The sequence below is a fragment of the Olea europaea genome, chromosome 7, assembly GCF_002742605.1.
Source record: "Olea europaea var. sylvestris chromosome 7, O_europaea_v1, whole genome shotgun sequence".
In the NCBI taxonomy this organism is placed as follows: domain Eukaryota; kingdom Viridiplantae; phylum Streptophyta; class Magnoliopsida; order Lamiales; family Oleaceae; genus Olea; species Olea europaea.
Genome location: NC_036243.1, coordinates 1,988,597 through 2,003,476, shown reverse-complemented (window position 1 = coordinate 2,003,476; position 14,880 = coordinate 1,988,597). Strand labels below are relative to the sequence as shown.

The following is a 14,880-nucleotide window of genomic DNA, read 5'->3' as shown; positions in this document are numbered from 1 at the left end:
AATGCCTATTTTTGAATCCATTACAATTCAAAACACACACACACACCCACAAAAATCGCATTACGGCCACATCTCATCAGAACAACAAATTCTAAAATTCGTCCGCATGAAAACAAAACCTCAACTTTCCGGATCAAGCACTGAAACGGTGAAGGCGAAACCGATTGCATAGGAATCAATTTATTCACTATAGATCTATCGAAATTGGGATTTCTTGTTGAGATTCATGATTAAGAATGTGTACACATTTAAACAAGTAAATACCTGGCCTGTGAAATTGATTGTAAAGATGGGACAATTAACGTGGGTGCCGGAGTAGAATATTCCGGCCAGATCCAAATAAATTCCGGGGACGTAAATTGAAGTGCCGGCAAATTTGAAATGGAATGAGCTTATAAATTATTCCGAGATGCGGAATTTATATAGAGAACAATGTTACGTGAAAATGAAGATGCGATGTTAGGTTTGGTGAGTTAGCTTATAAATTATTCAATTGATTTTTCTAATGTGTGAAATTAATCTAATTTCAAGAATATAAATGATACACACGAACAAGAATCAAGGAAGCCATCGAAGTGTAGACACTAGAAAATTACATATGGGGCAGCTAGCCTAATAGAGGTGGCACATTTCGTCGAGGATGGATGTTGTTATTAGAACGATGAAACTCGTACCATTGCAGCATAAATCTTCTCGATCAGTTCTATAAATTTCAAAATGATGTTCCATAAGTGATGCAATAGAAATTAAAGTATTACAAAAGGTGACGTAACGTCGACTATGAAACTAGATGCTTGATCCAACGTCAAGGCTGAATGTGATATGCTACCAATCATTTTATTAATTACACGATGTAGAAAGAACAACAATCTAGGAATGAACAAGTGTCAAAAATTAACATCTACACGCTCAACTAAAATGGAACATAAGCTAAATATGTTTGCAGCATTGCCTCTGAAATCGACAGACTCTTCAAAAGTTGTTCATTAACTCAGTTGCTACGTGATAGCATTGGAATAATATATGAGTTGATAGACTTGATAGATAGAGAGTCTCGATATTAATTATAAATTCTCATGTAAAATAATTACTATAATATTGAATAATATCACTTTACAGTTCAACAATATCAAATCTCAATTGTACTTGTAAAAACTATATATCATGATTCTTACAAAGCCATTTACAATGATGTTAAGTCTTTGTTTGATTATTTTTACTTCAATTTATTTTTTATGCTCATTTTCAGTCACACGGTCCCACAATAAATATATTTTTTATGTAAACTCAAAATAATAACTTTTTAATCACATATTCTCCAAAAAAATACTATTCATTACTCTGTTTTTTGAATTTTAAGGCCATCGAACAAGTACTAAGTCTATATATGTATCGCTGTAAATCCTATAAAACAATACCATTTCATAATCATCAAAAAAATCATCAGCTAAAACTATGTATTTGAAAATTTGAATCCCCACAATATCATAATATATTGAAAAATCTCACAAAAAATGTACCTTCCAATATTGTAACTAGATCATACGCGAATATATTGCCCAGAATAATTCTATTTGTACACCCAAAATTGTACTAAATTGTTTATCCCCTTTCACATGTACGCAAGATCTGCGTGAATAAAAAAAAAAAATTCAAATTGTGATTCTCGCCCTTTATTGTGAGTAGTCGATAAGGGATTAGGTAAAAAAAATTCAATATATATAGCATGATTCATATTGCTTGAGAGCTTAGAACCTCCTCAATGCATGGAAGAAAGTCCCAAAACCTCAGACAACACGATCAAAATTCCTTTAATGCAATATAGTACAAGACCTGTGAATGAACTAAAACAAATAAAATCATCGAATACTTTCCAGGTATATAGATATTATTTAATGCATGACTCAGTTTTCACTACACAAGCGAACAATTTAAGGTGTTTCTCATTTACGTAACATCATAACTCAATAAATGGTTCATAAAAATGACATGATATGACAATTAATTTATAACAATCACTTGGTAAAATTGTTGGTAAAATATTGATTTTAGCATGCAATAATAGATATTTAAAGTAATCTTTTTGTACCAAATAAACGGTTGGGCAAAATTTCGATTTACAAAATAAACTGGAATAATAATAGTCGAGGCAAGAGTTCGACTCTTTCTTCTTAAGACGATAAGGTTCCGCTGACGATCTTTCGACACTCATCGCCCAAGATACAATAAACTTGTCTTGTAATAGTGGCACTCCTAATTACGATGACAAACCCACTAATGTTTTGATCTCTCTAAAATTGCAGGACTAAAATGCAAGAAAATAATATACAGGACTGAAAATGCAAAATATGGAATAATTCATGAAGGAAGGAAAATAATTTGCAAGAGAGAAAAATCAGAATTGATTTGGAATGAAAAATCTGGCATAATGGGATCTATTTATAGGAGTTGAAAAGTTGTGTTTTGAGCAGACAACCCATTTGGATAGGTGGTTTAACAGTCAATCGTGAGTTTTTAAAAGATGTACGTGTTGCACACAGAAAAAATCGAGGAAAATAAATAATGTAGAAAAATATATTATTTTAATTTAATAATAATATTAATTCAAATATTATTTTACAAATATATACACACACGCATACCAACTTGGTCCAAGCCCATGACCCGTGCACGTGCAAGTGCTAAGTCGAGCCATCCGCCAGATATCCAATTTGCATTGCCATATTCTTCAATAACAGTTGGATATCTGGTATAGTGCAGTCTAAAATTACGAGTATAAAATAAAGTATTAATGTTGAGATCTTCTCCAATTTCTTAAATTATCCATATTTGATATTTAAGTCATTGAGTACAAATTCTCTGAATTCGTGTGCTAATCAAATAGTTTTTTATTCTTAGGTTTTCTACTATTATTCGGAATCAACAGACATTAAAGGCGATCATGTTGCGATATTCATTTAAAATCAACAAAACTTTGCCTGCATGTTCATTATATCATTTCACCACTTCCACCACCCTAAATCACAAATAGTGCCGAGTCTTACGAAATAGAGGATGATATATTTACGAACATAATTTGGGCTCCTAGGATATGTCCCCCAGTAGAGCTTTCTATTTGATAGTATCCAAAAGCCTAATGAATTGGGATTTTGTTATTGGTCCAGTTTATCTTGAGGCAAACAGATCAATTATGACGAAGAGAATAAGCATCAAGAGAATGATTTGAATCATGACAAGACTAGGTAAAAGATAGATCTTTCAAAAGTAAATAATATTATTTACCTGCTGGAATTATAACCCTAATTTATGACTTACTCCATCATTTAACGCCACATAAATTAGGATTGTAACTCCAGTGAAACTAAACAGTATTATTCTTGTGAAAATAAGGCCTTTTCGAATTGGGGACTCTGCATGTCCAGTATGTATAATAATGATTAGTAACTATAGCTATGTAGTTAAAATTAATATTTGATTTTGACTAAATTCATTTCAAATTCCACCCAAGAGTTGTCAATAATTATCAATTTTCCCTTTATTTCAAGGAGACTCGAAATCAATGATGGTCTCATCTATTTTTTTGTTATACAAAAGATTGCCTTTTCCAATTAAAATTAATATTCGATCCATGTAACAAAAGAAATGATAGATCCTGCAAATTAAAAATATGAGAATATTGTAGATTGGGTCTCTTAACATTTCAAAAGAGTACAAATAGATCACAATCTTTTCATTTTTTGCATTGCCACCCCAACCCTCATGGTCAATATGCAATGGAAGGACAATTAATTTTAGAGAGAGAACATCTCTACTGGATTTTTTGACGAGATATAAATTTTCAAATATACGTGATGAAGATTGAAAGGTGACTCAATATTTTTATTAAAACTTCTTTATTTATTTATTTGAGAAAAAAAAATCATAACAAATATCAAAATCGTTATCTAATGCTTGATTTATTCCGTATGATAGAAAAAAGTTATCGACATTAGTTTTGACTTGCTATGTGCTAAAGAAATAGTCAAACCAAAATCTTTAGTAAATATTTCATGAATTCTTCACAAAATTATATATTTTTTGCAACTAAATATAAAAAATCAAATCCAAAACTGATGTCTCCTCCTTGTTGTCTCGTTGATTGTTTATCAAATCAATCTATACGATTGATGGTTAATTCAAAAGTCTTAGTTACGTGATTTGGACATTTTGAATAGATCACACCTAACTGCAACAGTTTAAATGAATAATACTATTCGAATTTATGAGATCGAATTAGATCGCATTGAAATTTTGATAATCTACGTTTCCGAGTTGTCAAAATTTGATTGAGGGAAAAACTAGTGAAACAACGAGAAAATATATCTAAACTCGATTTGAAATTCGACTAAAGTAATTTATAGGATTTAAAAACTTGGTTTTCATATTTATTAAAATGAATAATTTTTTTTATTTAGGCAAATTGCTGAGCTAGTCAAAGACCGTTCGAACGTAGTTATCACCGACTACCTATTTTTATCCGCAGAATATGCCGAGATTGACCACACGCACGATTGCCACCTTACAAACCCATTTCACAGCACGTGCCACGTCCAATGCCACGTGTGAGCCTGCATGGTCCCGTCCCTTCAAGCTAAATACGCATCCCTCTAAACATGCAAACCCAGTGGAGTTTTCTCAAATTCAACGGGATCGATCTGTGTTGTGGGATCAGTTGGAGAAGAGAAATAGAGAGGAAAATAAATGGAAGGAGTTAATGTTTCTACACATCCAGAGATTCCTGGTGAGCCAACCCAGACAAGAACGGCCCTTCTTGAGAAGGCTACCGCCACTATTCAAGGCTTTGGCCCTGTTAATAAAATTCACCAGCATCTCTGCGCGTAAGCCCTTTTTGGTTCTTGCACATTTGTGTGATTATGGTAATTTGTGGAGATTATTGTGTTGCACACTACATGTTTGTTAAAATGTCTGTTTGGTTCAGATTTCATTTCTATGGGCACGATATGACTCGACAGGTCGAAGCGCACCATTTCTGTGGACATCTGAACGAGGAATTCAGGCAGTGTCTTATATACGACAGGCCTGATGATGATGGGCGGCTTATTGGGCTAGAATATATAGTATCTGAACAACTGTTCTTGACATTGCCAGATGAAGAGAAGAAATTCTGGCACTCCCACGAGTTTGAAGTGAAGAGTGGCGTTCTGTTCATGCCCGGAGTTCCCGGCCCCATCCAGCGCCAGGATTTAGAGAAGGTTGCGAAGACTTATGGTAAGGTGATTCACTTCTGGCAGGTTGATAAAGGTGACAATCTTCCCCTTGGAATCCCTCAAGTTATGATGGCTCTCACTAGGGATGGTCAGCTGTATGAAAATCTTGCTAAAGGTAATATGGGCATTTGTTTAGTTCATTGTTACACCAGATTAGGTGGCATAAGGAATTTGGTATAAAATTGAAACGGATAGTACTACTTATAAGGTATGGTGGTGGATAATATTCTTTGATGGATTATAAAATGGTACATAATGGGTTATATAAAATGACGTGGTGAGAAAAGATTGGATGAAAAAGTTGACTGTATTTTAAACTGACAAATGATAAAGACCATAAGAGCATTTGATTTTCCATTCCAAAAGGTGGATTATGCTGTACTTACAGTTAGATGGATAGATGATGAGGTGACATGCATTTTTTTATGCAGATGTCGAGAACCGCTATGATATTTCCTTTGAGAAGGAGAGGGAAAATCGAGCACACATCAAGGGCCCTGATCATGGAATACATCCATTGGCGAATGCAGCTGGCAAAGGGCTGCAAACAGTGCTGAAGGAAGTGGACTGCTTCAAGGAAGGGAAGTCTACTTGAGTCTCTGTGCGACTCTATTGCAGTTAATTGTAGTGGTGTCTCTCGGTTTTCGTCTTGGGTTGCTAGCAATAAGTAGTATGGAGCAAATAACATAGCTTCTTCTTGTGCATGTATATTTGTATGCATGCACATGTTTATGTAAATATTTTGCCACTAATGCAGCAATGCATCTTTCTGTACAGCCTTCCCAGTATTTTCTATTATTTTCTATTGGGCATAGACCAGCTTCCTAAAAAGAATAAATCCCAGAAGAAATATTCACAGGGCACGTGGGACCTGGTGCAAAAATATAAAAAAAAAGAGAGATAAAATCGGCCCACCCATGTGAGACCCCGTAAAGGTTGAGACCTCGTAAAGGGTTTGTAAGAGCTGGACGTCTGTCCTAAAAAAGGGAAAGTGGAGGTCAAGCTTTGCCGACACATAAATAAAAAAACCTGTTATTCTTTTACATTTTTAAATCAATCTAAAAATTATTTAATAATTAGAAAAAAGCATAAAAAGATAACTAAATAAAAAATTTAAAATGTGCGAGCGCAGGCAGTTTTCCATAGGCGGGTCGAGGCGTCGTTTTTTAGAACATATCGATAGATTCTAAAAGGTATGGATGGTTCACCTCCACGAACTGCAACTGGCCAGTCTTTTAGGGCATCTTCAACCACAACATCATTGCACCATTTTGCACTATTTTTTGGTGCAAAATTGCTCCAACCCAACACCAAACTTTGCACCATTGAAGCGGCTTTTCACCAACCTTCTGCCTCCTAGCCTGCCAGGAAACAACATACACAAAAAATCACTACGCATATATGTAAAACATAAGCCATTTATTTATGATCCCTGAACATATAAAAATCAAGAACAAGAAAGCCACGTGCGATGATTAGAGATAACTAGCTGTATGTTAGCACGTGGATATTTGGAAATTTCTGGAAAAAATTAGTTTGTACGAGTGAAGATTCCTTTTAACAGTATTATACTTTAGTCAAAATAATATTACTTTACAATAATTACTACATAAATATAATAACAAAATAGTTTTCTGAGAATCACATTTTTTAAATTTAGTTAGAGAAGTCTTCTGGCTGAGAATTTTGAAGAGCTAGTTACCCACTCTCTCATATATCCCCTGTACATGTGTTCTCACCTTTGTTACTTAAATTTACTTGAAGAAATCCAAACATATTGGAGTAATGCTATTAGGCCCACTGGAGTCTAGATGACGTTAATATGACATTAAATGATAAATTAAATTACAAGATTCATTTAATTTCACCTTTCATTTAGCATATTATCTAGCACCACCTAAATTGGGGTTGCACCCCTAGTGGGGCTACATAGCATTAATAGACATATTGACACACCAATAGGACTTAACCAACAGAAAATATAACATGCCTTGGAACATGAAGGGATGAAGTACCTGGATTAGAAGCATTACAATCGCGAAAATAACTTTCACAGCCTCAGTCAAAAAGTTGACACTAATAGGGCTAAACTTAAATTTTCCATCCACCTTTGACATAAAAACCAAGATAGGCTGAAAACAAAGAGAATGATTAAGTAGGGCTTTTTAATCATAATTAGGACACTGCGGTATGTAATGTCAAATAACACAACATGACACCTTGCAAAATTACAATCAGAAATGGTGGTAGATACAGTTCATGGACATATTGCTTAAAAGGAGAATGGACATATAACGTGTCTCATACATGTACATGCAAGTATTTACCTTTTTATAAGGAACAGAAAAAAATAAAAGATTTGAGTATTCAGGTTACAATTCTCAGAATTCCACCTTTGTAATCAGAAGAAAGCCATAAGGCTACATTCACAGATACCTTAGACATAATGAAAGATCTCCTGTTAGTTTGGCACGCTCTTTCATCTTATGTACTAAAGAAACAGTCAGAACCCAATTGTTGAAAACAGATAGAATGTAAGTAAAAATGTAGGTTGTTAAATGGTCAACAGGAATACTTAACGTAAAAAGTTAGATGGGGCACAAAATGCAAAACCCAAAACACAATAAACAGGTAATTTTGCAGATAATATTATAGCAGAATATGTTTTCCGCTGTAAATGAATCTGATACCAAGTGGGTAAAATGCAGAATGTCACACTCAACAGTGATCACTAAGCTGAGTATAGGAATTTTATATGGTAAATCATAAAATAGTCTTCTTACACAGTTTCTTGTCGCATAGCCTTGTGATAATGAGTGATTTTATTGAAGCATGGACCTACTCAAGACTAAAAGTATCCAGAATTTTCTTCACATCTCAATATTAAGAACTAGGATTGAATCAACAGCTCTCGCAGGAAGAATGGAACAGCTAAGACTCTTAAATATGGAAGCATGCGATAAGGTGAAAAACGCAGAACAAAAAAATAAATAAATAAAATAATAAGACAGTTACCTGTAAACCAACCAGGACACAATCACCACCAACCAAAAGGAAGTTGAGAGCCCGTTGCTTTGATGATACCTTGTTCCTGTGGCGATCATATGCCCGTGAAACAGATTTTGTGGATGGAGAGACCAGCTTGGAATGACAGACACTGCACTCTATCATCCCGTTCTTCATCAGCTCAAAATCCCCAAATAATTACTAGGGCTATGCAAAGTTTAACCTGTGCATGCAAAAACAGAAACGGAATGAAGAACTCAGGTAATAACCCTTTCCCTAACTCACCAACAGTAGCTTATTTATTTAAAATACTCCAGAAAGCAATATGATTCGTGAGTTGACACACAAGTATCATGTAAATTTCGATGTTCTCAACATCTGGATGATAACAGCAACAGTCTTGAAAGATAACAATTCACAAATGCAATAATGACAATGCCTATTTTTGAATCCATTACAATTCAAAACACACACACACACCCACAAAAATCGCATTACGGCCACATCTCATCAGAACGACAAATTCTAAAATTCGTCCGCATGAAAACAAAACCTCAACTTTCCGGATCAAGCACTGAAACGGTGAAGGCGAAACCGATTGCATAGGAATCAATTTATTCACTATAGATCTATCGAAATTGGGATTTCTTGTCGAGATTCATGATTAAGAATGTGTACACATTTAAACAAGTAAATACCTGGCCTGTGAAATTGATTGTAAAGATGGGACAATTAACGTGGGTAGCCGGAGTAGAATATTCCGGCCAGATCCAAATAAATTCCGGGACGTAAATTGAAGTGCCGGCAAATTTGAAATGGAATGAGCTTATAAATTATTCCGAGATGCGGAATTTATATAGAGAACAATGTTACGTGAAAATGAAGATGTGATGTTAGGTTTGGTGAGTTAGCTTATAAATTATTCAATTGATTTTTCTAATGTGTGAAATTAATCTAATTTCAAGAATATAAATGATACACACGAACAAGAATCAAGGAAGCCATCGAAGTGTAGACACTAGAAAATTACATATTGGGCAGCTAGCCTAATAGAGGTGGCACATTTCGTCGGCGATGGATGTTGTTATTAGAACGATGAAACTCGTACCATTGCAGCATAAATCTTCTCGATCGGTTCTATAAATTTCAAAATGATGTTCCGTAAGTGATGCAATAGAAATTCAAGTATTACAAAAGGTGACGTAACGTCGACTATGAAACTAGATGCTTGATCCAACGTCAAGGCTGAATGTGATATGCTACCAATCATTTTATTAATTACACGATGTAGAAAGAACAACAATCTAGGAATGAGCAAGTGTCAAAAATTAACATCTACATGCTCAACTAAAATGGAACATAAGCTAAATATGTTTGCAGCATTGCCTCTGAAATCGACAGACTCTTCAAAAGTTGTTCATTAACTCAGTTGCTACGTGATAGCATTGGAATAATATATGAGTTGATAGACTTGATAGATAGAGAGTCTAGATATTAATTATAAATTCTCATGTAAAATAATTACTATAATATTTAATAATATCACTTTACAGTTCAACAATATCAAATCTCAATTGTACTTGTAAAAACTATATATCATGATTCTTACAAAGCCATTTACAATGATGTTAAGTCTTTGTTTGATTATTTTTACTTCAATTTATTTTTTATGCTCATTTTCAGTCACACGGTCCCACAATAAATATATTTTATATGTAAACTCAAAATAATAACTTTTTAATCACACGTTCTCCAAAAAATATTATTCATAACTATGTTTTTTGAATTTTAAGGCCATCGAACAAGTACTAAGTCTATATATGTATCGCTGTAAATCCTATAAAACAATACCATCTCATAATTATCAAAAAAATCATCAGCTAAAACTATGTATTTGAAAATTTGAATTCCCACAATATCATAATATATTGAAAAAATCTCACAAAAAATGTACCTTCCAATATTGTAATTAGATCATACGCGAATATATTGCCCAGAATAATTCTATTTGTACACTCAAAATTGTACTAAATTGTTTATCCCCTTTCACATGTATACAAGATCTGCGTGAATAAAAAAAAAATTCCAAATTGTGATCCTCGCCCTTTATTGTGAATAGTCGATAAGGGATTAGATAAAAAAATTCGATACATGTAGCATGATTCATATTGCTTGAGAGCTTAGAACCTCCTCAATGCATGGAAGTAAGTCCCAAAACCTCAGACAACACGATCAAAATTCCTTTAATGCAATATAGTACAAGACCTGTGAATATACTTTCCAGGTATATAGATATTATTTAATGCATGACTCAGTTTTCACTACACAAGCGAACAATTTAAGGTGTTTCTCATTTACGTAACATCATAACTCAATAAATGGTTCATAAAAATGACATGATATGACAATTAATTTATAACAATCACTTGGTAAAATTGTTGGTAAAATATTGATTTTAGCATGCAATAATAGATATTTAAAGTAATCTTTTTGTACCAAATAAACGGTTGGGCAAAATTTCGATTTACAAAATAAACTGGAATAATAATAGTCGAGGCAAGAGTTCGACTCTTTCTTCTTAAGACGATAAGGTTCCGCTGACGATCTTTCGACACTCATCGCCCAAGATACAATAAACTTGTCTTGTAATAGTGGCACTCCTAATTACGATGACAAACCCACTAATGTTTTGATCTCTCTAAAATTGCAGGACTAAAATGCAAGAAAATAATATACAGGACTGAAAATGCAAAATATGGAATAATTCATGAAGGAAGGAAAATAATTTGCAAGAGAGAAAAATCAGAATTGATTTGGAATGAAAAATCTGGCATAATGGGATCTATTTATAGGAGTTGAAAAGTTGTGTTTTGAGTAGACAACCCATTTGCATAGGTGGTTTAACAGTCAATCGTGAGTTTCTAAAAGATGTACGTGTTGCACACAGAAAAAATCGAGGAAAATAAATAATGTAGAAAAATATATTATTTTAATTTAATAATAATATTAATTCAAATATTATTTTACAAATATATACACACACGCATACCAACTTGGTCCAAGCCCATGACCCGTGCACGTGCAAGTGCTAAGTCGAGCCATCCGCCAGATATCCAATTTGCATTGCCATATTCTTCAATAACAGTTGGATATCTGGTATAGTGCAGTCTAAAATTACGAGTATAAAATAAAGTATTAATGTTGAGATCTTCTCCAATTTCTTAAATTATCCATATTTGATATTTAAGTCATTGAGTACAAATTCTCTGAATTCGTGTGCTAATCAAATAGTTTTTTATTCTTAGGTTTTCTACTATTATTCGGAATCAACAGACATTAAAGGCGATCATGTTGCGATATTCATTTAAAATCAACAAAACTTTGCCTGCATGTTCATTATATCATTTCACCACTTCCACCACCCTAAATCACAAATAGTGCCGAGTCTTACGAAATAGAGGATGATATATTTACGAACATAATTTGGGCTCCTAGGATATGTCCCCCAGTAGAGGTTTCTATTTGATAGTATCCAAAAACCTAATGAATTGGGATTTTCTTATTGGTATCTTGAGGCAAACAGATCAATTATGATGAAGAGAATAAGCATCAAGAGAATGATTTGAATCATGGCAAGACTTGATAAAAGATAGATCTTTCAAAAGTAAATAATATTATTTACCTGCTGGAATTATAACCCCAATTTATGACTTACTCCATCATTTAATGCCACATAAATTAGGGTTGCAACTCCAGTGGAACTAAACAGTATTATTCTTGAGAAAATAAGGCCTTTTCGAATTGGGGACCCTGCACGTCCAGTATGTATAATAATGATTAGTAACTATAGTTGTGTAGTTAAAATTAATATTTGATTTTGACTAAATTCATTTCAAATTCCATCCAAGAGTCGTCAATAATTATCATTTTTTCCTTTATTCCAAGGAGACTCGAAATCAATGATGGTCTCATCTATTTTTTTGTTATACAAAAGATTGCCTTTTCCAATTAAAATTAAAATTCGATCCATGTAACAAAAGAAATGATAGATCCTGCAAATTAAAAATATGAGAATATTGTAGATTGAGTCTCTTAACATTTCGAAAGAGTACAAATAGATCACAATCTTTTCATTTTTTGCACTGCCACCCCAACCCTCATGGTAAATATGCAATGCAAAGACAATTAATTTTACAGAGAGAACATCTCTAATGGATTTTTGACGAGATATAAATTTTTATATGTACGTGATGAAGATTGAAAAGTGACTCGATATTTTTATTAAAACTTCTTTATTTATTTATTTGAGAAAAAAAATCATAACAAATATCAAAATCGTTATCTAATGCTTGATTTATTCCGTATGATAGAAAAAAGTTATCGACATTAGTGTTGACTTGCTATGTGCTAAAGAAATAGTCAAACCAAAATCTTTAGTAAATATTTCATGAATTCTTCACAAAATTATATATTTTTTGCAACTAAATATAAAAAATCAAATCCAAAATTGATGTCTCCTCCTTGTTGTCTCGTTGATTGTTTATCAAATCAATCTATACGATTGATGGTTAATTCAAAAGTCTTAGTTACGTGATTTGGACATTTTGAATAGATCACACCTAACTGCAACAGTTTAAATGAATAATACTATTCGAATTTATGAGATCGAATTAGATCGCATTGAAATTTTGATAATCTACGTTTCCGAGTTGTCAAAATTTGATTGAGGGAAAAACTAGTGAAACAACGAGACAATATGCCCTTGTTTGATTTTCATTAAATTACATTACATTACATTCTATTTTTTCTCTCTCCTATTTTCAATCACACAATCTTCCATAAAATAATATTACACGTAAATCGAAAATTTTTCTTTCTTTTTCAACCACTCATTTTTCAAAAAACACTATTCTATACATTAAATTTTCGCCGTAATGGGGGCCAAACATCTAAACTCGATTTGAAATTCGACTAAAGTAATTTATAGGATTTAAAAACTTGGTTTTCATATTTATTAAAATGAATAAATTTTTTTTTTTTTTTATTTAGGCAAATTGCTGAGCTAGTCAAAGACCGTTCGAACGTAGTTATCACCGACTACCTATTTTTATCCGCAGAATCTGCCGAGATTGACAACACGCACGATTGCCACCTTACAAACCCATTTCAAGCACGTGCCACGTCCAATGCCACGTGTGAGCCTGCATGCTCCCGTCCATCCAAGCTAAATACGCTGCCCTCTGAATATGCAAACCCAGTGGAGTTTTCTCAAATTCAACGGGATCGATCTGTGTTGTGGGATCAGTTGGAGAAGAGAGATAGGAAAATAAATGGAAGGAGTTAATGTTTCTACACATCCAGAGATTCCTGGTGAGCCAATCCAGACAAGAACGGCCCTTCTTGAGAAGGCTACCGCCACTATTCAAGGCTTTGGCCCTGTTAATAAAATTCACCAGCATCTCTGCGCGTAAGCCCTTTTTGGTTCTTGCACATTTGTGTGATTATGGTAATTTGTGGAGATTATTGTGTTGCACACTACATGTTTGTTAAAATGTCTGTTTGGTTCAGATTTCATTTCTATGGGCACGATATGACTCGACAGGTCGAAGCGCACCATTTCTGTGGACATCTAAACGAGGAATTCAGGCAGTGTCTTATATACGACAGGCCTGATGATGATGGGCGGCTTATTGGGCTAGAATATATAGTATCTGAACAACTGTTCTTGACACTGCCAGATGAAGAGAAGAAATTCTGGCACTCCCACGAGTTTGAAGTGAAGAGTGGGGTTCTGTTCATGCCCGGAGTTCCCGGCCCCATCCAGCGCCAGGATTTAGAGAAGGTTGCCAAGACTTATGGTAAGGTGATTCACTTCTGGCAGGTTGATAAAGGTGACAATCTTCCCCTTGGAATCCCTCAAGTTATGATGGCTCTCACTAGGGATGGCCAGCTCTATGAAACTCTTGCTAAAGGTAATACGGGCATCTGTTTAGTTCATTGTTACACCAGATTAGGTGGCATAAGGAATTTGGTATAAAATTGAAACGGATAGTACTACTTATAAGGTATGGTGGTGGATAATATTCTTTGATGGATTATAAAATGGTACATAATGGGTTATATAAAATGACGTGGAGGGAAAAGATTGGATGAAAAAGTTTACTGTATTTTAAATTAACAAATGATAAAGACCATAAGAGCATTTGATTTTCCATTCCAAAAGGTGGATTACGCTGTGCTTACAGTAAGATGGATAGGTGATGAGGTGACATGCATTTCGGCTGTTTTGAATTTCGAGTTATGATTTTCTATAGTGGGGTGATGATTTTTGTATGCAGATGTCGAGAACCGCTATGATATCTCCTTTGAGAAGGAGAGGGAAAATCGAGCATACATCAAGGGCCCTGATCATGGAATACATCCATTGGCGAATGCAGCTGGCAAAGGGCTGCAAACAGTGCTGAAGGAAGTGGACTGCTTCAAGGAAGGGAAGTCTACTTGAGTCTCTGTGCGACTCTATTGCGGTTAATTGTAGTGGTGTCTCTCGGTTTTCGTCTTGGGTTGCTAGCAATAAGTAGTATGGAGCAAATAACATAGCTTCTTCTTG

General features: G+C 34.1%; 3 protein-coding genes across 3 annotated transcripts; 2 read left to right on the top strand and 1 right to left on the bottom strand.

Moving 5' to 3' along the window:
* The first annotated feature begins 4,546 nt into the window (after nucleotides 1-4,546).
* LOC111396671 (oil body-associated protein 1A-like) lies at nucleotides 4,547-6,060 on the top strand. Its single transcript, XM_023023121.1, has 3 exons — nucleotides 4,547-4,877; nucleotides 4,979-5,382; nucleotides 5,699-6,060. The coding sequence occupies exons 1-3, from the start codon at nucleotides 4,741-4,743 to the stop codon at nucleotides 5,860-5,862; spliced, it is 705 nt and encodes a 234-aa protein (XP_022878889.1). The 5' UTR covers nucleotides 4,547-4,740; the 3' UTR covers nucleotides 5,863-6,060.
* Nucleotides 6,061-6,380: 320 nt separating this feature from the next.
* On the bottom strand, nucleotides 6,381-9,187 carry LOC111397769 (CMP-sialic acid transporter 4-like). The gene is made up of 5 exons (XM_023024751.1): nucleotides 8,972-9,187; nucleotides 8,283-8,496; nucleotides 7,283-7,399; nucleotides 6,591-6,628; nucleotides 6,381-6,543 (listed from the first exon to the last, which is right to left on the bottom strand). Exons 2-5 carry the CDS (start codon nucleotides 8,448-8,450, stop codon nucleotides 6,381-6,383), a joined length of 486 nt encoding a protein of 161 aa, XP_022880519.1. The 5' UTR covers nucleotides 8,451-8,496; nucleotides 8,972-9,187.
* Nucleotides 9,188-13,411: 4,224 nt separating this feature from the next.
* Nucleotides 13,412-14,880, top strand: LOC111396670 (oil body-associated protein 1A-like). The gene is made up of 3 exons (XM_023023120.1): nucleotides 13,412-13,740; nucleotides 13,842-14,245; nucleotides 14,612-14,880. The coding sequence occupies exons 1-3, from the start codon at nucleotides 13,604-13,606 to the stop codon at nucleotides 14,773-14,775; spliced, it is 705 nt and encodes a 234-aa protein (XP_022878888.1). The 5' UTR covers nucleotides 13,412-13,603; the 3' UTR covers nucleotides 14,776-14,880.